Source organism: Diabrotica virgifera, chromosome 8 (genome assembly GCF_917563875.1).
Source record: "Diabrotica virgifera virgifera chromosome 8, PGI_DIABVI_V3a".
Classification (NCBI taxonomy): Eukaryota; Metazoa; Arthropoda; class Insecta; order Coleoptera; family Chrysomelidae; genus Diabrotica; species Diabrotica virgifera.
This window is the reverse complement of record NC_065450.1, coordinates 58,174,704-58,200,492: the sequence shown is the minus strand read 5'-3', so window position 1 is coordinate 58,200,492 and position 25,789 is coordinate 58,174,704. Positions and strand designations below refer to the sequence as shown.

Below are 25,789 nucleotides of genomic sequence, written 5' to 3'. Positions count from 1 at the left end.
TACTATATACGCTTCGTTTATTTAGGTAGAATACATTTATACTTTCATTTTACTTACATATATTCACATTTAACAAATATATAACCTCAGTGTGTAGGTACATGCATGGGTATAAAACATTGACTTGCTTCTATTATATTACTTGCTTAACAATATTGTCTATAAGGTAACAAAATTAGGTGCTACTCTAGTATGCGGTCTACCCCGAGGATGCGTTCTACCCGTGCATATCTTTTATACTGTTCACAATAAGCCAATTTTGTGATCCAAGTAAATAGTAAATTGATATGACAACTTATTAATGTGTAAAATTAAAATAGTTCTTCTGATTTATGCGTTTTATTAATTTTGTAAAGAGTATTTTGTAGATTTTGCTGGCACTGTATACTTGTTCTTAATCAATACCATAATATTTGCTCAGTAGGTTTTGCACACAATAATGAAAAAAAATTTACAAAGCGAATAAAACGCATAAATCAGAAGAATTATTATTTTAATTTTACAAATTATTACCTGCTTTAAAATAATAAAACAAAGGATTAATTTGTAAAATAATAATTCTTTTTATTTATGCGTTTTATTCAGTTTGTGAAGATTCTTTTGCCGTCACTCTAAATACTGCAGGTAATACTCCGTATCCCCCGGTATACCGCAAGATATAGCAGAAACGCGTCAGTAGACCGTATACTATAGTGGCACCCATAATTATTAGACTCTGTAGTCTAAGTTAATAACTTCATTAAAATTTTATATTGATAAAAGTAACTGTAAAACAAGGGAATATTTAAATATATTTTTTAACATGAAATATACCTATTATAGGTAAAAGAATAATGAGAAAGAAGAGGAAAAGGAAACTATCTTCATATTTTATTTACTACGAAAAGAACAGTATGTTCTTTATTTGTTTTACGATCTGATAGAACAATTTTATTTTAGCAAATAATTTTTAGTAATTTCTAAAGAAATCCTTTAGAAGGATCTTTCTATGTTTTGCAGTTGTATCTTAGTTTTCACAATGACAAACAGTTTTCAGTTTCATAAGTTCTGTAAATTTCATAGTTGCATAAATACAGAAGGTATTTACTTCAACAATTTTAGCCACTTAATTCTTTTTGTACCACAATTATATTCTTTATTACCGTATGGCTTATCTCCTATAACAGCTGTGATCATATGCATCGTTAACTACCATAAGGCATTCGATCAAGTGAGCTGCATAAATCTTTAGTCCATTAGAAACATACTCATAGCAGCTAATGAACAATAAATGCTAGATCTCCTGTGAAGCGTTGAGTAAGAAAGCAATAAATATGGTTTGAAAACGAATGAAGGTTAAAAGAAAATAATGGTGGTGAGAGCTTCAAAACTTTTTAGGCAACTAGCCACTTACAGGAATACCAGATCAGAGACAGCTTTATTCTACCTGGGTTTTAGAATAACTAACGATAGAAACTGGGAAGCAAAGTTCAGAGACGCATTGGAATGACGGAAAATACGATGAGTCCTCTAACTAAAGTTTAAAAAAAATTTATATCTATCTCTCAAAAAATCAAGATGATACTTATCGATACACCTGTATTCTCAATTTGTATACGGGGCATAAACATGGACACTTCGTGCAAAAGAACGTCAAAAATATTGTGTTTCAGAAGAATAAATACTGCGAATACCTTGGTTAGCTGATCTAACAAAACTTTTCATTCTTAACCAACATGCCATTTAACAAAGCTATCCACAACACATCTTTAACGAATTTTATAGTTCTTTAGTCACGTGGTTCGCAGAGGTGACGACAATTTAGAGAGATTGTTACTGGAATCGTTATAGGGAGAAGAAAAGAGCACGGTCACCAAATAGATGGTCCGACCACTTTCAGAATTTAGATCTTAGAGTCGGTGAGGATAGAAACCAATGGAGAAAATTTGTTAGGAGTACCGATTGAAACCATAATTCTCACTAATGAGACAACTATGTATGTTGAAGACTCTTGTGCAAGAATATATTCGAACAGGATTTAATAATTAATCATCTTATGGTCAATTATGTTTAATCATCAACCAAAAAGACTAGTAGATGGTGTTTTTGTCGAGATTTAAACTAATTAATAAATCAATAATATTAATTAATTATCCTGGGTTTTAATTACTGAAATACTGAGGCAGTAACGTGATTTTATAATTTTACTTTTTAACTGGCGTTGTACAGTACACGCCTTAGATTAATAAAATAACAAAGTCAATGCATTTCTCGGATGCATTTATCTATCAGTAATGTTATATTTGGTCAATGCTGTTACATGGCACCGATACGTAGGCTCTGAAGGCTGATAAGATCAAACACTTATGCCTGGTTGCACCAACAGAGCTTAAGCTCCAGCTTAGCCCAGCTCAGCTTATAGATTATGACTGTCTTGGACCATGTATTAAACTCAGGCAGCAACTTAGGCTGAGAATAATGGGAAGTTGAGACTCACATCAGGTCAAGCTAGAATGTGGTCTAAGAGTCCATGGTGCAACTCATATGTTTCATAAACTGAGCTTAATGTACGTCTTAAGTTTAAGATCTGTTGGTGCAACCAGGTATTAGAGATGTTTGAGACGTCGTTGCATGGAAAATGCTCCAAATAGCCTGGACAGCGATAGAACAGAACGCAAAAACTAATAGAATAAGAAAAATTTTATACCAAGCGCCTGTTCTTGAAGGAGACCGGTACAGAATCCTTCAGCTTAACATGAAACGTAAAATCTAGGGGCGCAGAGGAATCAGAAGGAAGCAGATGTCAAGCAAGCTCAATGGCGTTTGCGATTTGGCAGGAACACGCAGTACCGAACAACTATTCCGATTAGATGAAGATAGTATTTATAGTGATTAGATAACAACTAACCAATGTAAGTACCAACGTGAGTGGTACCTAGTATGGTACCGAAAGAAGGAGGTTTTTGAATAACTGCAAACTCAATAAATTATTAGGAATATAGTAACTTTTATTTTCTTTACTCATTTCTTACATTATTTTTTATTTTCTGTCTCATAGATAGGTATAAACAAGTATTTTAGGTAGTCGACTAGTGAGACCATAATTTTAATTCGACTTGCGATATTTTACTGGAAGATGCGATTTATCCTGCTTTCTTCTTCTTCTTTACGTGCCATCTCCGCGATGGAGGTTGGCAATCATCATGGCTATTCTGATCTTAGATGCTGCTGCTCTGAATAGTTCGGTTGATGTGCATCCGTACCATTCCCTCAAGTTACGCAACCATGAGATTCTTCTTCTTCCTACACTTCTGTTACCTTGGATTTTCCCCTGTATAATTAATTGAAGTATGTTGTAGCTCTCATTACTCATAACATGCCCCAGGTATTGCAGCTTTGATGTTTTGATGGTTTCCAATATTTCCAGTCTTTTGTTGACTCTTCTCATGACTTCGTCGTTGTTTGTTACATGCTCGGTCCATGATATCTTCAGAATTTTTCTATACACCCACAGTTCAAATGCTTCCAACTTTTTAGTAGTCGATGCGTTAAGTGTCCATGCTTCTATCCCGTAAAGCAGAGTCGAGAAAATATAACGCCTTGCCAGCCTAACTCTCAAGTCTAATTTCAGTTCTCTTGCACAAAGTACCTTTCTCATTTTATTGAAGTTTGTTCTTGCTTTCTCTATTGAAACTTTGGAGTAATAGTTTGTGCGATTAATTATTGTGCCAAGATAGTTGTAGTTTTCAAGTTGTTCTAAAGTTTTACCCTGTTTTGACTGGTATCAAAAATAACAATATTGTAATGATCATTTGAGTATTCAACTCCTTTTTTCGTAAATTTTTAGACCAGCATATTCCGCGGCATTGGATTGGAAGATTGAGTAATATCGAATGGCTCACTAGGTCGCCATATTTATCTTCCTTGGATATATCTCTGTCGAAATATCCAAACAATAAAATCTACTCAACTTTATTTTCAAAAGATGGAATGACGACAAGAAATGAATGCCGACGACTCACTCAGCAGATGCTTAGGAATGTGAGAAAACGTTTCAAACAAACAAAACTTTTTATCATTGAAGGGACTCCAGAGGTCATCAGTTTCAACAAAACATCAACTAAGAAATAAGTTAGACACTAAAGTTCATACCAAACTCCTCTTAGTTCTTAGTGCCTTCCTTCACCTCCACTATTACATACTTTGTTTTTGACGGATTAATTACTAAAACCCACTTACAAGTGTATTCTTTATCTATTTTTTGCAATATGTAACTGATACCATCTTGATCTTCTGCAAGTATTATACTTGGTCATCCGCATAATGCAAGCTGTACAGTTTACATTTTTTCGTTTCCAAACATCCGACTCCCCCCCAAATAAATCTTAAAGATTCTTGTGCAATTTCGACCTTTACCTTTCTTTTTTGACACTTTTTGTCCAATCTTTATTGAACTGATCGTCGTACAAAAACTCCCTCACTTCTTCCTTAAGTACCGTCTCTCAATCGGAGGTGAATATGATCATCACTATATTTAGTCTATCTACAGCTGCTCTGCAGAGTTCTACAGAACTGCATTTAAACCACTCCTTTAAATTCTTCTACTTAGGGCAATCTCCTTTTTTCTATAGGTACTCCTACCTCCTCACTTCCTGTACTCCCTAACTGAATTAATGTAAATGGGTGGAATTTTCTTGTCTTCTAGCGCCTGCGATAGCTTGGCTAATGGTCACGGTCATAAGCCTTTTGAAGATCAATAAATACCATAAAACTAACAGTTTTTACTTGTTTAATTATTGTACAAAAATTTAAATATCTATAGATGGTATCAAGATGTAAACACTAACAAAAACAAATGTCACATACCTAAATAATAAATATTGTGTAGTGGAAGAAATTTCGTTTAGATAACAAATCATGTTATCGAAATGACGAAGACTTTGTAGCACAAAAGTTAGCACTTCTAGTTGACAAAATTCACTCCACTTTATGTTTTATTCCAAAAAAACACTCCAAAAAAACAACAAACAATTATTAATAATCAATAAGACATAATATATTACATAAACAACAAAGTAAGCTTTTTATATTATACTTATTTGTTAGTATTTACTCCTATACCATTTATAGATATTTTTTGTATTTTTGAACAATGTGTTCTGGAAATTTTTTTAAAATATTTGTTATTTTTTACACTTTTTAATGATTTGTCGTTAAGAGGGTTAATATTGATTCCAATCACGAATATTTCAGAGTTACTGGGTGAAAATATCGATGAATATGAAAGATAGTTCAAATGTTGAGGACCAATATTTAGAAAATAATTATATACATATATATCTGGATTGTTTTTAAGCAACCTACCTGCTTGATTAGATTTGTCCCTCTACTTTGAGGGCACTAGATGGCGCCTGGTATTTATTACAAAATACCTAGGACGTCAACAAGTGGAAATAATTGCAACTTTCTACTTTACACAAAGTATGAAAATAATGTGTAAATAATATACGAAAAGGAATACTCACACTTTCGTCCATCCCGTCATTTCGAGACCGGTTTCGGCATTTATGCTTCGTCAGTCGAACTTTGCCGGACAGACGAAAGCAGAGAATACTCCTTCCGTATATCGGTAGCCGGTTTATAGCCATTCAGTCATTCAAAGTCTTTGAATGCTGCACCCGCAATAAAGGGAAAGAAAATTCGACCATTATTCTTAAGAAATACAAATAGGGCACAAATTCCTTAATGGTGTAATTAACGAAAGTGAAAAAGAAGCATAAGTACGAAGTTGGTCGAACAATTTTAAGTTGGCAAGTGACCATATTGCTATAAAATAAAAAAGAGGTCAGAAATTTGTTTCAAAAAGGTGGCAATACTGACCAAAAACTAAAATTTCCTAAAATCGTATCATCACCATCATCAATAGCGTTACAGCTCTTCGTGAGTCTCTGCCGCGTTTACTATTGCCTCCCATGTTTTTCGGTCCTGTGCCACTAATTCCCATTGTCTCGCTTCCATTTTCTCCAGATCTTCTTTGACTGCATCTTTCCACCTTTTTCTCCCTCTTCCATCTGGCCTTTCCCAAAACACATTGTTTATCAGGCAATTGTCGTTACTGCGTATGACATGACCTGCCGATGTGAGTCTATTAGCTTTTGTATATCTGACTAGATTGTCCTTTCCGAATAAATACTCTAACTCGTTATTGTATCTGCGCCTCCATTCGTTTGTTACGCTGTCTCTGCAAGGGCCATATATCATTCGAAGGATTTTACATTCCCACATTAGCCATTTATTTACTTCTATTTTTGTTAGCGTCCATGTTTTGCTTCCATAAGCTTCCTAAAACCGAGGGACTTACTATGGATCAAGCTGTGTTCAGTTGATTTTGTAAAGCTCGAAATATGAACTTGCCAGTATCTGAGCGTCTGGGCCTATAATTCAACTCAAAGCCTCGAAGTTGCGCAGTGCCTAGGACTAAGTGACTTCAAGGTATCAAATGGTTGGTTAAAATGATTTCGTTGTCGACTTGATATTATTTTCAAGACAATATGTTGCGAATCCGCTAACGTTAATTTCGAAAACGTGAAATTTTGGAAAGAGAAGTAGGTATTTAAAGGATTATGCCCCAAAAGATATGTTTACTGCAAGGCACTCGGGTTTTTACTACGTGCGTTGCAAACAAAAACATATGCATCTAAAAATGATCTGTTCTGAAAGAAAAACTCCAAAATAATGAATCACAATTACTCTGTTCTGTGCAAATTACATTTGACAATTTAATTACATACCTAAATGTTGAAGGTGAAATTAAGGAACCAAAGACCCACCGCATACATACAAGTAGTTAGTTGTGTATAATAAGTCTGTAAAAATATATTAAAGGGCGCATACTGCCAACTCGATAGTAGCTCGACAAAAAAAACCAAAAGACCTCATAGATCGCCCTTTGACTGAAAAGTCGTACAACTATCGATAAGCAGCTCGATTCCCATGACGTTAAATACAGTTGAGTGAGTTGAGTCCGCGAGTCTTTACCCGTGCGTCATTAATATAATACCTGGTGAGATAAAACCAGAGACATGTTAACCGTAGACAAAAGGCATACTGAGCAAAAAAGCGTAACGCGCGGCAGACGATCCGTGGTCTATCTATTTTACTAAGCGATACCGCTCATATGACGGACAAAGAAGGCTAGACCACTCAAAATGAATATTGACCAATGGCGTCCTTGATATCGGCGTTACACCCCGATGCATTCATTGGCCTATGACTAGCCTCGTCCATGATTAACATGTCTCTAGATAAAACACGTATTTTTTAACTACTAGCATCATTCTCTTCCACCCATGAATCTAATGACAAACCAGCTGCTGCCTGTTATTAAGTAAAAACACATGTTAATTTTATGAACGATCCAGACTCAGTGCACTGAAAAGAGATAGGTACAAAGAAAGACGATTGGGGATGTTTTCACATATTTTAAGTACAATTTCTGACGTTTTGATTTGTTTACGTTTGTGGCTGTCAGTTTGTTGAATTTTTTGCTGTTATTTTTTCGAATTTTTGCACTTTGAAGTTTTTTATAGTATACAAACAGTTGTTTTCACAACTAATTTTATATTGGAGTTAGAAATTTTATGATAAGTTTATGCTATTTTACGACAAATTTTAACAACGTACAAATAACTGTTGACACAGTTAATGAACGCTTGTGTTTAATGTTCGTCCAAAGTGAAAAAAATAACAAAAAGAAAATAAATATGTTATCAAATTTTTTTATAAAATGTTTATTTATTTATTTATTAATTAATGATAATAAAAGAATTTATTAAGCTACTTCAAAATGTAGCTGTAATTATGCACCAAAATTTTAAATCAAAACTTAACTTTTTGACATTTAATTTATTTGTTAACGTCAAATTTTATACTATAACCCGTGATCGGAATAATACCCTTCTTCTTCTTTACGTGCTATCTCCGCGACGAAGGTTGGCAATCATCATTGCTATTCTCACTTTCGACACTACAGCCCGAAAGAGTTCAGTTGAACTGCATCCAAACCATTCTCTGAGATTTCTCAGCCAGGACATTTTTCTCCTACCTATGCTGCGCCTTCCTTGAATCTTTCCCTGCATAATTAATTTTAGGAGTTCATATCTGTCACCACGTGTTATATGACCCGAGTATTGAAGTTTTCTTATTTTGATGGAATCCAGTATCTCCCTGGTCTTCTGTATTCTCCTTAGTACTTCCTCATTGGTTATTCTGTCTGTCCAGGAGATTCTCAGCATTCTTCGATACGTCCACATCTCAAATGCTTCCAATCTATTGGGGCATTGTTTATTCATGTCCATGTCTGCACACCATACAAAAGAACAGAAAATACATAACATTTTAGTAATCGCTTTCTAAGATCTAGGCTGAGGTCTCTACTACACAATATTTGTTTCATATTAGTGAATGCACTTCTAGCCTTTTCTATTCTAATTCGGATTTCTTTGGTATAATCGTTTGTTTCACTAATGTTCGTCCCTAAATAGTTATAATTCTGAACTCGTAATATCGTTTTATTATTTACATGTAGATTGATGTTTCTAATATTTTTCTTTGATATAACCATGAATTTCGTTTTCTTTATGTTTAGTGACAGACCAAATTCTTCACTTGTTGCAACAACCTTATTTAAAATTCTTTGTAGATCTGTAATAGTTTCTGCTATTAGTATTGTGTCATCGGCGTATCTAATTTCACATATGGGTAGGCCATTTATTTTTATGCCTGCTACTTCATCTTCTAATGCTTTTTTGAATATTTCTTCTGAGTATGCATTAAACAGTGATGGCGACAAGACACAGCCCTGTCTAACTCCTCTTTTGATTTTTATTTTATTGGTGTTTAAATTATTTATTCTTATGACAGCTTCTTGATCATAATACAGATTATTTATTATTCTTATATCCCGTGTGTCGATGGTCTTTGTTCTCAGTAGTTTTATTAACGGATTATGTACCACCGTATCGAATGCCTTGTTATAATCTAGGAAGCAGACATATAGATGTCCTGGTTTACATCTAAACATCTCTGTATTAGCACCTTTACTGCAAATAATGCTTCTCTGGTTCCTTGACCATTTCTAAATCCAAACTGAGTTTGTCCAATGTCTTGTTCTAACTTTTTGTATATTCTACGATGAATAATCTTTAGAAATACTTTGAGTATGTGACACATTAGACTGATGGTACGGTATTCGCAACATTGTCTCGCGTTTCTCTTTTTTGGTATAGTCACGAATGTTGATAGAAGCCATTCTTTAGGTAATATACCTGTTCTGTATATAATATTAAATAATTCGACAATTACATGTATATTGCAGTCGGCTATAAGTTGCAATATTTCTGTCGGTATTTCGTCCGGGCCTACAGCTTTCCCAGTTTTCAGTTCTTTAATTGTGTGTGTTACTTCACTTTCTGTTATTTCTGGTCCAGTCACTTCAACGAAATATTCGTTATCTATTGTGCCTCCGGTTGTCGTTAAACAGCTGTTCTATATAGTTTGTCCATACCAACAATTTGTTTTCTGTATCCATTACTATGTCTCCCTTTTTCATCAACTAGTATATTTTGTTTGTATTCTGGTTTTCTAGTTAATTCTTTTATTTTCCTGTGTACATTAAAGCTGTCATGTTTATGTTGTAGCGTTTCTATTTCATCACATTCTTCTTTTAACCAATTTTCTTTTGCTATGCGAATTTGTCGCCGAATCTCGTTTTGTGTTTGCTGGTATAACGATTTATTTTTGTCCTTATATGCTCTTCTTTTGTTCATTAAGTTTAGTATTTTGTCTGTCATCCAATCTTTTTTCTTTTCTTTGGGTTTGCGTAGATACTTTTTTGAAGGTTCTATTAAATCAGCCTTTATTTTTTCCCAGTTTTTGTTGATATTTTCTTCACTGTATTCCCCCTCAATCTGTACGGTGTTTAGACGTTCGTTAATTCTTTCTTTGATATTTTCTCTAATTTCTGGATTTCTTAGTGCACTTATATCAGTTCTTTCTTCTTTTGCTGTTTTCTTTATTCTTTTCATTTTAATTTTCATGTGAGCTACTAAGAGATTATGATTAGATGATATATCTGCTCCAGGTTGTGTTTTGACTGCTGTAATACTATTCCGATATCTTTCTTTGATCATGATATAATCTATTTGATTTCTCATTATCTTAATAATACCCGCTTTCTGTCAATTATTACTGTTGCGTTTAGTAAATTTACAACTTATTTCGTATGCTTTAATAAATGATTACGCACGGGGGGTCTCAACTGTAGCTTAGCGCATACACTCGACTCAACAGTTGTTTGACGATCGTTTAGTTGGAAAGAGGGACGGGCAAAATCAGTAAAAAAATTCTCATGTTTTAGGAGTCTACGCATTGATAAGTTGCCTATTCAATGTGTCTCCGACAAAAAGGCATGAATGACAACAAACATTATGACGACATGACTACTTAGTTAGAAAGGTCATTAGGTCATAAATTATCCCTCTGTGTTTGGTTTGTACTTTTGTCAGATTGTGTACAAATAATGTATTCCTGCGATTTTAGACTTGACAAAAACTTAAGACACTTTTATAAACTTGTTGAAAACAGAATGTACCTAATAATTTTTTGAATTTACCTATTTCTTAACCACTGACAAGCGGTTTTGTCATACCGTGTCTAAAATAAAATTTGTTGTAAAGCGTTGTAGCGTGCAAACCCGCTACTTTATAGAATTTATTTTAATAAGATCCGCTCTGCATTTAGAGGTTCTCCCAGATAGCTGTTGATTTTCATTTTTAGCAAATATTTATTAGTCGGTTCATTTATGTTCTTTTTGTGCACACTGTATGTACTATTGTGTTTTCAATTTTATCAATCAAAGGCAAAATAAAAATTAAATTAATTTTTTTTTAAATAACGCGGGCACATAAATTTGATACACCCTGTATATTGAGCTGTAAATATTTATTAGAATTTAGTTTGGATGTAAGTGGATTTCTCTTTTTAATGAGCTTTCCGATGAGCTATTAAAAACTTTTGTGAATAATTAAAGTGAAAAGGACGATGTATTTAGATTTAAAATGAAAATAGATTGTTTATTACGAGAACTATAGAATCCACAGGTAGATGTAATTATCACTTTCTGGGAAAGTGGTTTAAAAAGAAAGTTTGGAATTTTGATATCTTTGTTCAGAACGAGTAAATGTTGTAGAGTTTCCCCGAAAGTAATTAGGATGGTCGGAATAATTTTGAAAATGAATGTTGTTTGTCGAATGGAAAAAATTGTTTCTGATTCTTGGCAAGTTGGAAGGGGAAAAGTGGTTTGAATGATTGAGAGAGTTTGAAAAAGAATTTAGTATGTTATTTGGCAGCGCTGAGGAGCGGTCAACGTTTTGGTGGATAAGTAGTTAGCAAATACCAGTGGTTGTTTGATAGTGGAGAATAGTGTTGAAAAGTGGAACGAGAGACAGATCAAATTGAGACGAAATACCTCTTTGATTCTGTATTATTGTGAGAAGGAGAGCAGAGAATTTTTGGAGTTTTGTTTGATTCGAGTACGTGTCAAAAGAGGCCCGGCTTGTTGGAGAATTGGTGCTGGTATGCTGATAGTTTTGAAGCTGGAGAGCGGAGAGGGCTTTGATGAGTAGCCTTTAACATAGTCAACGAGGGAGAGCTGTTTTGGGTCACGAGAAGACATCAGAGTGAGTGAAGCAAAAGGTCAGTCAACTTATGTGAAAGATATTTTTATGTTCGGAAACTAAAGTATTGAGTAAAAGGCATATGAATTAAAATTCCAATATTTCTAAAAGTAAATAGGAAGTATAGCTAATCTTGCGAATATATAAATTTGTTTGTTTAGTTTGTTTTACCAAAGTCATCGGGAACAAACCGATAAATTGTTTTTTTTTAACTATAATAAATTTTAAGTGGTAAAGATTTCATTCGGACATCTGTGTCCACAGGTTTTAGATTTGATAGATTTTAGAGTATTGATTTTGACAAATAAAAGACAATTCTGTATGTTTATTTTAATATTTTGCTTTATTTCTTTTCCCTAATTTATCCCGATTAGGATCAACTAAGAGATACTGAACCCACGAGAGAAGATAAGTATAACGTGAGATAATTTAGATTTTTTTTAATAGTATAAAAAGGCACCCTGAGATTTTTTATTCATTTTTATGTATGATTTGCCACAATTAAATAATTAACCAGATAAATAATAATTAATTTAAAATTATAAAAAGCAGATCATAACAGTACATTTTCAATTTTATAATGAAGTTAGTGATGCACAAACTAAGTTTTCAATAGAATCTTGTACTTGCCTGTCAGCAGAGACAGTTTTTTTTATATAAAGTAACTTCACAATGACTAGAATGAAGATCCTGAATTATAACCAAAGAAGTGAGAAAATAAAGCATTTATGTATACCGAAATTCATTCCTTTTTACTGATAGTGTACCGTATGCCTGGAGAATTCAGAGGAGTAGCATACAAGGACCCACATAAAGTCTCATGCTCGCCGTGTTGGTGTTGGTGATGTTATGTCGAATTTGTTTCTTGGTCCAATGTTGGCATTTGAAGATGAGTTCGATATATCATTGTCAATATGGACACGACAGCGTGTTTAATAAAATATTTCTAGAACACCATCTGTGTACCTTTAAGTGGTGTGTAATAAAATTGTACCTGCTCCCAACTGCTGCAGTTTTAGTATGGTTTAGTCTTTGAGCTACGTTGACGTAAAGTTTTCTTGCGGTATTACGAACCGCATGTCAGTGTTTACGTGTCTATAGTTAAAAGCAGTCTAGTGAATTCTTTCGCTATTAGTATGACAGCAAGTCCACCCGGCTGTTCTACCTTTAAGTCTAAAGCACTATTTTACTACTTTTAAGTTACCAATCAAGTTTTTTTTTGTAGTTCATGTTATAAAAGGTTTTGTAAGAACTTCCACAATTTGTTTTAACATTATGCATGTGTTCATAATTTTCTTGAAAAAATAAAGTTTATTTTATTTGGAGCAGTATTTTATTCTACAGCAGTGTGAAGCACCATTCCGTGGTGGATGTTAAAAACACACACAGTAATAAAAGACAAATACCTATTAAAAACAAAGGAGAATAGGCAGGCACGTAGCCACATAACGGGCTTGAGGGGGTTCAAACATAACTCTTTTTTGTTAGATTAGACGGTGAGGTATTGAAAAAATATTCAGAATAAATTTTAGATCCATATGCAAACTTTGAAAAAACTTATATATTTTAAAAATTGCAATTTGTTATTATTTTCTCATTAAATAAAAAAAAATGTTTTAAATTTAATAAAATATTTAACCCTGTAAAACTTACATTAAAAAAAAGTCAAATTACTTACTTTTACTAAATATATATTACTTTACTAAGATATAACATCTATCTCAGATAGCATGTAAACTTGTGGCAAGTTTGATTCTTCTTTGATTTTAAATTGCTGCGTCAAATATGACGAGGCAAGTTTGTGTCAAGTTTGCTGCAATATTGTTTTAACAAACATGATGATTCAAGTTTGTAGCAACTTTGCTGCAAGCGTACAGTTGCAAAGCCACGTTACGTGTGCCATCTATTTGTTTGACTTACACGTTACGGTCGGTTCGGTTCGGTTTCGTTCGTTACCCTGACTGATGTCACGCCCACTGAAACGAGAGTGTTGCCACCAGTGGTAAATTTCCCTTTCTGCGAGAATTTTCAACATAAAAGGGAAAAAGTTAACTCATAAGGGAATTTTTGCTCCAGTCCAAATTGTAAAATATTTATAATAATCAAAATATTTGAAAATAATTCAACATTTCACACAGATTTTTTAAATAGGAGCATAGGAGGGAATTTTATCATAAAAGTGGGAATTTTTAAGGACTGTTGAGGGAAAAAGCTTACTCGACAGCTGGCAACACGGGAAAAGTAACCTACCATCCTGCCAAGCGGTGATAATTTGTGGTTAGGAGGTATATCCTATCCTATGTTGATATTTTTCTTTGATTTTTTTTACATTTACCGTACAATTCTCTATTACTTTAATTACTAAGCTGAAGTTTGTTTTCTTCAGTTTTTCATAGACCCACCTGCTTGTGGTGATATAGGTACAGATTCGTATTCTTTTCGCTTTGGTCAAATTGAGGTAAGTTTTTTTTATGTTTTTGTAGCTTCTAACCGTATTTACATCAATTTACGTACATACTATCTAAAATAAACATATAATATATTATTTATAAATAAGTTTTAGGTTTTATTGTAAAATTGTTACTTAACTAACTTAACATGTTTTTATCTCTTTTAATAGCAAATATTAATTCTTTTCACACAGCAAGATTTATAACAATTTCTTTTATTGGTTTCAGAGCTGAGACAAAACTGAGCATCGGAATCTGAAGCTAGCGGGTTTAATGTAAGTTCCAATAAATAATTTTAGACAATATATTGTATTTTAGTTGAGTGATTACTGAATAAATAGTTATATAAAATGGTATTGTATTTTTTATTCACATTTTTTTATTCAAATTGTGGCTAGTATGTCAAAACAAACCTTAAGCAAGTTTGTATCAAGTTTGAAGAAACAAACTTCATGCAACAAAACAAAAACAAACCTTCAGCAAGTTTATTATATCAAGTTTGTATCAAGCTTGAAAAAACAAACTTCATGCAAGTTTGTCACACTCCAATTATCAAGTTTGATTTAAACTTGCTGCAAGCTTGCAAAGTTGCCATGGCAAACCTGCAGCAAGCTTTCATGTTTGATGTATCAAACTTGTTGCAAGTTTGAAACAAGTTTATATTGCTATCTGGGATGACGATAATTTGAGCCTAGTAAGTTGTTTTTAATACCCAATTTCACTATTGTATCTTTAATATCATTTTAGCGTCCCTGCAGGGACGTCATGATATTTATATCATCATGATGATGTTAGCGACTACTAACGAAATATAGGATTCCATAGAAAAGAGTACATCTGGTCTTCTATTCAGCTGTCGACCCATGAATCTTTGGTTATCGATTCGATATATATCTGGCTTTAATTCAACTTTCCAATGAACGAACCAAACAGTCAATAAAATTAGTCTTTCGTTTCCCATCTTGTTTCTGGGTAAAGTTTTTAATCGCTTCATTACTGAGAAAGAACGTTCTACAATAGCCGTTGTGACAGGAATAGTTGCCACAATTGTAAGGAATTTGTAAATGTGTGGAAAAAATCTTTATTACAATGTTCCATTACGCGGAGAGCTTCGGTATTTGGTTCCAAAGATAATATTGTAGGTACAGTTATACCATAACATATACACATTCAGCTTTTATTGCTGTAAGAGAAGTGTCGTGTGGTTCATGGTAGTAATATACAGTCAAATTTTCTAGCAATTTTGCTTTTTCTGAAGAGGCAAATCCAGGTAAAAGAATTTGAAATGCTGATAGAATACTTTCGTTTTTGGTAAATCTGATTTTTAAATTGGATATAAGTTTATCCGTATCCGTACAATGAATAAAAACAGAAATAATCCTAGTAAAAAATTATACGCATTTCGTAATAACTTACTAAAGCCGAGGCAGTTTTGGGAGGGGTCCGGACCCCACGGACACCCCCCTTGGCTACGTGTCTGAGAATAGGCAACGGTATGATATACTTTATTTTTCATGTCAGAGTCTACGTCCTGAAATATCCACGTCAGTAATCCACTAAATAAAAGCATAATATTAAATTTTAACAATTAAAAGATAATTCATAATCTACAATTATTTTACCTATATTTACTTTTAAATAAAATTTTTCATTTAATTTAGTCGATATTTTTATTTGATATGAAATGTGTGTGATTAAACTCAAAATTGCACATTCTATTCAAATGTGCATATAAATAATCCAAAATAATAACAGGCATTTATTAAAAGTGAATATTTAACGATATTTTATAATTCCGACATTACTGTAATAGCATAATATTTTAATTTGTTAGTTTATATATTATTATTTATTAAAGTTCTGGACTGCTGGTTAGTTTCATATAAATATAAATTACGGCAATATTTAGATCAGATAAACGAATATTTCTGTATGTTGTTCTGAAGCTATTTTCTTGTGGCATTTTTGCAGTGAACTAGTTTTGATGGGACATAAGCCGCAATTTTACTAAAAAAATGATTTTATTAACGTTTCGACGCCCAAATCGGGTGTCGTTGTCAAAATACAAAAAATATTAATTAAATTAAACAAAAACTGTTGTTGCTTAGTAAAAAAATTCTTCTAATAATTTATTTAATCTGACTCATTTATATCGGCAATATGTTATACATTTTAAAGTAGAATACTTTAAAATGATATTGGCAATATTTATGAGTTGCGTTCTTGGGACGACTTTATTGAAAGATAGTTCATTCGATTACATGAAATCAATTAAAATAACATATATACATAAATATTAAGGTCAGAATTTGGTATTAGTTTTGAGAGTAAACTAAAGCAAGACCTAATACTTACGATGTCGAGATAGTATCACGAGGTTTTTTCCTGGTTTTCCCTCGTGATTTACTATAAAATCTCTAGGGCGAGAATTTTACTGTCACCATTGCATGTGGTTGTCTTTTTAAAGACAGATCACATGTTATGATTTTTTTGTGACGGATATTGTTGGGTTGGGGTTGATTTCATGTAATCAAATGAACTATCTTTCAGTAAAGTCGTCCCAGGAACGCGACTCATAAATATTGGCAATATTATTTTAAAGTATTCTACTATAAAATGTATAATATATGTCTGAATTGCCCATATAAATGAGTCAGGTTAAATAAATTATTAGAAGATTTTTTTTGTTTAATTATTAATATTTTTTGTATTTTGACAAAGACACCGGATTTGGGCGTCGAAACGTTAGTAAAATCATTGTTTTAGTAAAATTGTGGCTTATTTCCCATCAAAACTAGTGAATATTTCTGTATTAATAAATTTTCTGCAATTTTTATTATATTGCGTATCATATCAAGAAAGTTTAGGAATAATATTTTTAACAATTTTCGGTTGTTACTAACGAAGGATTTTGTACTTTGCTACTTTGAAAAATGTCTTTTTTTTTCCTCAGCTTTTCCCTTTCCATGGGTCTCTCTTATTCTAGAAAATCAAAACAATTTATGTCCAAATCTTGAGAAATGCAGAAATGCTCATTTACAGATACCAACAATTTTATAGTTATTTTAGCATATTAAGCTTTCTGCATATTAAGGCAGTTTTTATCTATTTTCCTTAACTAAACAACTTTCCAGCAGTCAAAAAATTTAAGTATATTATACTTTCATTTGCCTTAGATAACCAATTACCTGTTTTAATATGCACCGAATTTTATGAGTCAAAATAAATAAATATAGTCTGTCATCTTCTCATATATTGTCTTATATTATTATATAGCCGATATTTATTTCTTTATGTGCTAATATTTATCGATTTTCAGGAAGCCTTTGACACAGTTGAGCTAAGCCAAATTCTATAGGTGCATAAAGAATACAGGTTAGATTATAGGGGTACAAATTTATTAGAGATTAATTATATACCTACAGGCAACAACCACTGTCAAATTATATACTGCGGTATTATTCATTCTACCTTCCATTGTGATGGAAAAAAGTCTTATGACAGCGTTTGTAAGGTAGGTTAACATAAGTATCTCTTTTCGCGGTAGTTCTTTCATAATTTTTCGAGTGATTAGGTCGTGTCCTGGAGCTTTTTTAGGGTCTAGCTCTGTATTTATAATTCACCGTACCTCATTTGGTGTAATTTGTATCTGTTCATCTGATGTTATTTTTGCATCAGGAGAGGCTATGATCTCGTCATTTGTATGTTCTCGTGTTGAGAGAGATTTGAAAACTGTTTCAAGGTGTCAAGCGAGAATTTCTACTTTCTCTTTATTTGTTTTTGCCCAAATTCCATCAGGTTTCCTTATAAGTGGAATATGTTCTTTGGGTTGCTTTAATTATGTAGAGGCTTTCCATAAGCTGTAATTGGTATCTACTGTTGATGTTAGGTTTTTGACATATGTTTGGAAGCTCTCATTTTTAATGCTTGATATGTAGTCTTTTAAGCATTTGGGTGCCCTGTTATAGTTTGTTTTATTTGCCGGGTCTTGTGTTTTGTCAGATCTTTCTTTCTTTCTTTAATCTTCTCTTATACTAGAAGAGCAGTGACCAGAGCCAGATTTAAGGCAGTGGAGGCCCCTGGGCAGAATTGTTGAGGGGCCCTCTCCTACTATATTTTTGAATTCAGTAAAATTTAAAATTAAAATTTGTTGCAGAAAAATATTAAAAATAAACATATTAGGATGTAGGGTTGAAGTCCTGATACTTTTCTAGATTTTTTACTTGATTATTCCTTGACTATCTCGGACATGTCTTATTGCTTTAAGACATCGTGTTCAATGCTCATTATAGAGAGATGATTCAAACGCTTTTGGCCCATCATAGACCGAAGTCAATTTTTAATTAACTTAAGATTTGAGAGTAGGGCTTTTCATTCAGTCATTTGTTTCGAGCTTCCGTTATGTATGTTGTATAATCTGTGTATAATATTAATATACACGGATTATACGACATATGACAGAAACTCGAAACAAATGACAATCGATGAAAAGCCCTATAAACTCTCCCTACTACAGTTAGTTGGTATCAGAAATATAAACGAAGCATCACCTCATCATTTGGAAACGCATCATTCACATTCTTTTCTTCTAGCAATCGGTACATTTAAAGTTCTTTGCTTATATTTAATGAGCAGATATCCTCTTTGAAAAATTATACAAATTGTATTAGTTCTACACCTAGGATTTCATCTGAATCATTGCTACAGATGTCAGTACCTAAGCTTTGATAGCTCTGAAGCTAAATGATGTCTTCTTCTTCATATGTGCCGTGCTTGATTATCGAGCATTGGCTATCAAATTGGCTATAGTAATTATGTTCACGGCAGCTCGGAAAAGGGATGTACAGGATCTGTTAAACCATTCTCTCAGGATTTTAAGCCATGACGTTCTTCTCCGACCTGCCCCTCTTCTTCCGTCTACCTTGCCTTGTATTATTAAATGACGTATATTATATCTCTCTGGGCGCCACATAACATGGCCAAAATATTGTACATATATGCATGACCAAAATATATCTAAATGATATAAAAATCCAAAATTGGAATGAATGCATTTATATGCAGAAAGCCTCTGACTTAAAGAGGTAATGAGGTGATCTATAATAGCGATAAAATTTTGAGTCCTAAATTTCTCTGATGTTGTCATTTCAGTCTCTTGAGATGTTCGATAATCCAGTGGAGTCAGTCGAATATTCCGTAGTCATTTTCTATGTGTCGAATAGTCTTGACTTCCGCTTACCATCGCGCCTTGCGTCTCATATGTTTTGAAATTGTCACGTTTTGACTGTATAAATTTTTTAAGTGATCTAAGTGCTGCCACTTCTAAATTAAGGGCAATATTTGGATTTTGGAGAATACGACTTGGACTTTTTGTTTTCTCTAAAATTTCATTCCAAAACATTGCAAATATTCCTGTTTGCAGTAAGCACATTCGATCATACAAACAATTTGTATCTCTACGAGTTTTAAATTGTTGCTTTTGAAATTTTGAATAAGTCTACTTTAGTCTGATTATAATCTTTAACTAGTGCTTTTGCGGTATCACTTCTGGATAACCATCTAGTAGGATTTACTTTTTTAGAACCAATAATATTTCTGCCACTCTCTGCGTTGCTGTCATTTAAGATGCAGCTTTTAAACATTTGATTAACAAGTTGTATCTATATGTAGAGGATGTGAAAATGCATATAGTTCTTTTAAGAAATCAGATAATGCTGTAGCAGCAGAACAACACTCAGCTGCAGCATTTGCAACTAAATTTAGAGAGTGGACGTCACAAGTGTTTGTATAAAACAAAAATAATTCTATGTGAATAATTTGCTGATATTTTTTGCGTTTAAGGCTTTGTGGGGGCCCCAGGTAGCTGCCCTGCCTGCCACCCCTTAAATCCGGCCCTGGCAGTGACTTCTGTTTTGGGTTTTGACCAATGGTGACGTTGATTCCCACGAGGCACACCGTATTACTTTTGTAAATTTTTGTACTTGGTTTTCTAATTCTTGGGATATTTCTAGGGATATATTGAGGTTTACTTCATTTTCTAATATTCCTCTAAATATAATCCAGTTGGTAGCTTGATTGTGGGGTATTAGTGGTTTTGGTTTTTCTTAGATATTTCAATAAATCGTAGCTATTACTGGCGTATGATCTGAGTCAATGTTATAAATAGGTTCGATGGTTAGATATTTGTTGAAGAACCCTTCCGTGGCTGTCTCTTTATCGACTACGTTACCTTCCCACTGAGGATTGCTTGGTACTGGAAAGGTCATGAAATAAACTGAGCTCATTAGAAAGAGGTACAAGGATTGTTTGCATATTTTGTTTTTCTATCGCATATGGGGAACAGTTTTTAGATTGTAGGACACAGTTTAGGTATTATATGGCCATGGGTACAACATACAAACAGTATAGAATATTGTCATTGTCAAGACTCCTTACGGAACTTGCATCCATAATTAAATTAGGTAATAGTTATCTGGAAGGTCAAAATTATGCCTTTTAATACGAGGTCGAAGCAAAAATATGAAACTCTGGAAACACAACATCTCTATTTTTTATTTATTTAGTATAGTTTGGGAAACTTCTATTTATTTTAATTTTAAATTGTAACAAACCTTATATAGCTTTTTTATATTATAGTCTAGATATATCTCGGTAATACAATTTGTCTATTTCTATCAATATTACAAATAACCAACCTAAGTATATCTTCCTCAAGCATTGTTTTGTATAATTTTTTTCAAGAATGTAATATAAAGTAGGTTATCAATAGTAGTAGTAGGAATATGGAACAGAATACAAAAGATGCTAAGTATTAATATTGATATTAGAAGTGTCTTAGTCTAGATTAAAAATTTGTTTTCCCAAAAATGAAGTTGCCAGGATCGGATGGATTTTCTGAAGTAAAGAATTGTTTCCATAGTACTTCAAACTGCTCATAGCTCACACTTGGCTGACCCTAAAATTAAAAGCAAAAGTTTAGTAAATATATAAATACTATTCTGAGCACGAGGTTTAGACCATTTAGCACAAAATAAATCGATTTTTTAATACAGCATTTAAAGACTTGTAACTTTTTGCATTGTGTTGGGAATGATGTCAGAAAAAATTGCATAATTGCATTGAAAGTGCATCAAATGCATCCAAAAGTGCATAAACCATGTATGCATTAATCATATATTCTGGGACCAAAAAAATTCGAGTGAACCTAACTTACCTTAGTACAAATGTGCACAAAAAAAAGTTACAGCCCTTTTAAGTTACAAAATGAAAATCGATTTTTTCGAATGTATCGAAAACTATTGGAGATTTTCTATTGAAAACGGACATGTGGCATTCTTATAGCAGTAGCATCTTAAGAAAAAATTATAGTGAAATTTTTACATCCCATAAAAAATTTATGGGGGTTTTGTTTTGTTCCTTTAACCCCCCCAAACTTTTGTGTACGTTCCAATTAAATTATTTTTGTAGTACCATTAGTTAAACACAATGGTTTTAAAACTTTTTTGCCTCTTAGTACTTTTTCAAAAGTCAGTTTTTATCGAGATATTTCGAATATTTGTCAAATCCACCACATATATTTGTATATGGTTAAGTACGATTATTATATGGAGACTTGGTAATATAATAAATGAACATTTATTTATGATTTACATTTTTAGGGATATTTTGAACCATATTAAAAAGAAGTCACATCTCGATAAAAGGTGCCTCTTCGAAAAAATACAAAGAGGCAAAAAAGTTTTAAAAACACTGTGTTTAACTAATGGTACCGCAGTAATATTTTAATTGGAGCGTACACAAACATTTGGGGGGTTTAAAAGAACAAAACCCCCATACAATTTTTATGTAAACATATTAAGAAATAAGCCTCAACTCGATAAAAACTGCCTTATCGAAAAAATACTAAGAGGCAAAAAAGTTTTAATACTATTAAATTTAACTAATGATACCACAATAATTATTTAATTAAGACGTACACAAAAGTTTGGATGGGTTTAAGGGAACAAAATCCCCATAACATTTTTATGGGGTGCACAAATTTCACTATAATTTTTATTTAAGATGTTCCTGCCGTAAGAATGCCACATGTCCATTTTCAATAAAAAATCTCCAATAGTTTTCGATATTTTCGAAAAAATCGATTGTCATTTTGTAACTTCAAAGGACTGTAACTTTTTTTATGTGCATATTTGTACTAAGGTAAGTTAGGTTCATTCGAACTATTTTTGGTCCCAAAATATGTGATTTAATTTATGGCCTGTATTTTTGTTACACCCTGTATATGTATTAAAATTAATTGGTTTTCAAAAACGGCAGATCCATTTGACGAATTATGTAAAAGTGTATTAAAATTTAAAACCACTTTTTTTCCAACTAAGCTATAGGCTCATATATTAATTAAAATGTTTAATTTAAATTGTGTGTAGTACGTTCTTTAAAACTAGTTTATTAAAAGCATTATTACCTGTGCCATTTTTTGAAACGCTAGTTTACACTCTGCCGGGTCCAATCCATAACACGAACAGACTCCGGTAAACTCATCTACATCTATAGCTCCGTCCCCGCTGGAGTCTTCCATTTCAAACATAAAACGCATGTACTGAGTTTGCCATTCTAATGCGTTTTCTGGTGTTTTGGAAAATTCGTCCCACATGGTGGCCCATTCTTCTACGCTCACCTAGAAAAAGAAATAAACAGATTATAGATAAAGTAAACTCAAATATAACAAAGTAAGTTATCAATCGAAGTAGCACAGACAACGACAATAAATATCGTTCCCATACCACCAGATTGACAACAGGTGGAATACTTTCTTTGGTTACAACCTCCCGAGATTTTCAAAAATTATAAATCATACAGGATGCCGAGGAAATTAAGATGAGAGAATTTTAAATAATTCACAACCCATCTGCTGAGCGTGGTAAAAGTTCCAAAACAAGAAAGATTCCCTAAACGATCTTCGAAATAAAACTCACACAGCTCAATCATTTTCCCTTCCAAATCCTGAAATTCTAAACGACTACTTCGTTAATGTGAGTAAAAATATAACATCAACTATTTTGCCACAACAAGATCCCATTGCTTATCTCCCTAATTCAAGAAAGGTCTCGAATTCATTCTTTATAAAACCAGTCGATAAATCTGAACTGATCCAAACAATCAATAGTATCAAAAGCAAATCCTCCTGTAGTACTGATGGTCTATCGATAAAAATTTTTTCTAATCTCCCAGAAAATGTGTTAGAAGCCCTCATCTCACTAATTAATGATTCCTTTGAGAAAGGTAAATTTCCAGAGTGCCTGAAGACAGCCATAATTATTCCTCTTCATAAGGGTGGTGAAATATCTAATACCTGCAATTATAGACCTATTGCACTACTACCGGTACTCTCCAAAATTATTGAGAGACTCATAAAAGCCCGACTTATGTCCTTTCTAGTTAAAAACAACATTTTATCACAAAATCAGTTCGGCTTTTTAAATAATAAATGCACCACTGATGCCATCTTTTCTGTACTACATGAGGTTTATCAAGCACTGAACAATAATCTTCACACTGCCACCATTTTTTGTGACTACGCCAAAGCTTTTGATTGTGTAAATCATAACATTTTGATAAGAAAACTAAATTTCTACGGAATTCGAGGTATTTCTTTAGATTGGTTCCAATCTTACTTGGATGATAGGAAATAACTGGTTAGAGCAAATGATACAGACTCTAGTCTCAAAAACGTTGTATGTGGGGTACCTCAAGGTTCAGTATTGGGTCCTCTACTTTTCCTTATCTTTATTAATGACATCACTAGTTTAAAAATCGATGGAAAAATCTTTCTTTTTGCTGATGATACCAGTATCACTTGGAGCAACTCAAATATTGCAACTCTTCATGCTACTATAACTTCTGATCTACTTACAATAAAAACCTGGTCTGACTCTAATTTACTCTCGTTTAACGTAGATAAAACAGTAGCATTGTCTTATAAAGGAGTCCTTCAACCCTTACCTCTTAATAACTGCCAGATCAGTACCGTTGATTCTGTAAAATTTCTTGGTATTTTTTTAGACAGCAACCTTAAATGGTCCCACCATATCGATTTGTTAAGGAAGAAACTATCCTCAGCTTGCTATGCTATAAGATCTGTTTCGAATGAACTCAATTTAGCATCTTCCAAAATAACATATTTTTCTTTGTTCGAGTTACATCTTCGTTATGGTCTTCCTTTTTGGGGTTCTGGTACAGCTGCCCAATTCGATGTTATTTTCAAATTACAAAAAAGAGCAGTTAGATATCTGTTTGGCCTCAGAAGAACAACACATTGTAGAAGTTACTTCAAAGATCACAGAATTTTAACCCTTCCATCTTTGTATATTTTAGAAACTGTTTGCTTAATTCGTAAATATCTACATGTCTTTCCACCAAGACTTAATCATGACTACTTCACGAGAAATTCTACGTTTGACGTCTATATGCCGACCCCGTCCTCTGAGTTAGTAAAGAAATCTATATTATATTCCGCAAAAAAACTTTACAACCATCTCCCTCTACAACCCCAAATTCCGTAAACTGACAAAAGCCTACCTATCTGAAAGACCATATTATTCAGTAGAAGATTTTCTTAATCAATAACTAAGAAATTACAGTACCCTTTGCACAAGTAGTATTTTTATTATCATTTTTTTGTCTATATTTGGGTGTCATATGCAGCAGCTTAACTTTTAAACTTATTAATTACTAGGTAGACTATGCATTTGCAATTTACTTAAATTTTGCAATTGATTACTTCTGTTTAACTTCATTATTATTTTTATTATTGTAAATATATTGACGATTTATGTAATTTTAGTAAATTGGATTGTTATTGTTTTGTTTTCTTGACTTTTATAAGCTTTGTCGATAAAATTGTACAATTTTTCATGACAATAAAGCATATTTCTATTCTGTTCTAAATTATACAAATTTATACAGACCTAAAAGGCCCATGGCTTGGAATTTTTCTACTGTTTCCTCCATTTTCCTCTATCCACGGCCACAGTTCCCCATTTTTTTCCGATTATTTTTAATGTCTTCCTTACACGCTTCTAGCCACTTTCAGTGATCGTGCTCTTCTCTTCTTTCCTTCCCTCTCAGCAGCGAGTCCTTTGTCCACCTTCCGTCATCCATTTTCGAATGACCACCTAACCATCTAAGTCTCGTGGTTCTGGCGCTGGCTAATTTCTGGTTTCCAATACAGCTCTCTGATCTTTGCATTTGTTCGTCTTTTACAAACGTATTTATCTGCCGAATGTCTTCTTTAGAACACTCCGCTCCCAGATATTCAGCATATTTTCTTGATTTTTGTTCATAAGTCATGCTGTATTTCCGCAAAGGATTATAGGTTGTATCACTGTTACCTATGGTCTGAATTTTGCTCTTAGTAATTTGTATAGGGCTTCGATAATATCTTTATTTATCTCGAAATTCACTTCTTACTTTCTTCCCCTTTACTTGTTAGGGTTACTCCTAGATACTAAAACTCCGTTACCTTTTTGAAGCAATACTCTTTACCCTCGTGGTTTGCGGTAGTCTTCAGTCGTGTATCTTGTTTTTTGCTCTTTAATAATATCAGTCCACACTGATTATTCTTAG

General features: G+C 33.0%; 1 protein-coding gene across 3 annotated transcripts in view; it reads right to left on the bottom strand.

Moving 5' to 3' along the window:
* Positions 1-25,789, bottom strand: part of LOC126889915 (calexcitin-1) — a 132,665-nt gene continuing 106,876 nt past the window's right edge. For all 3 annotated transcript variants that reach the window (XM_050658639.1, XM_050658640.1, XM_050658641.1), the window contains exons 5-6: positions 22,629-22,841; positions 1-21,119 (exon numbers count right to left, since the gene is read on the bottom strand). In XM_050658639.1, the coding sequence (XP_050514596.1) occupies positions 21,009-21,119; positions 22,629-22,841 (324 nt within the window). In that variant the 3' untranslated portion in view covers positions 1-21,008. The remainder of the gene's footprint in view (positions 21,120-22,628; positions 22,842-25,789) is intronic.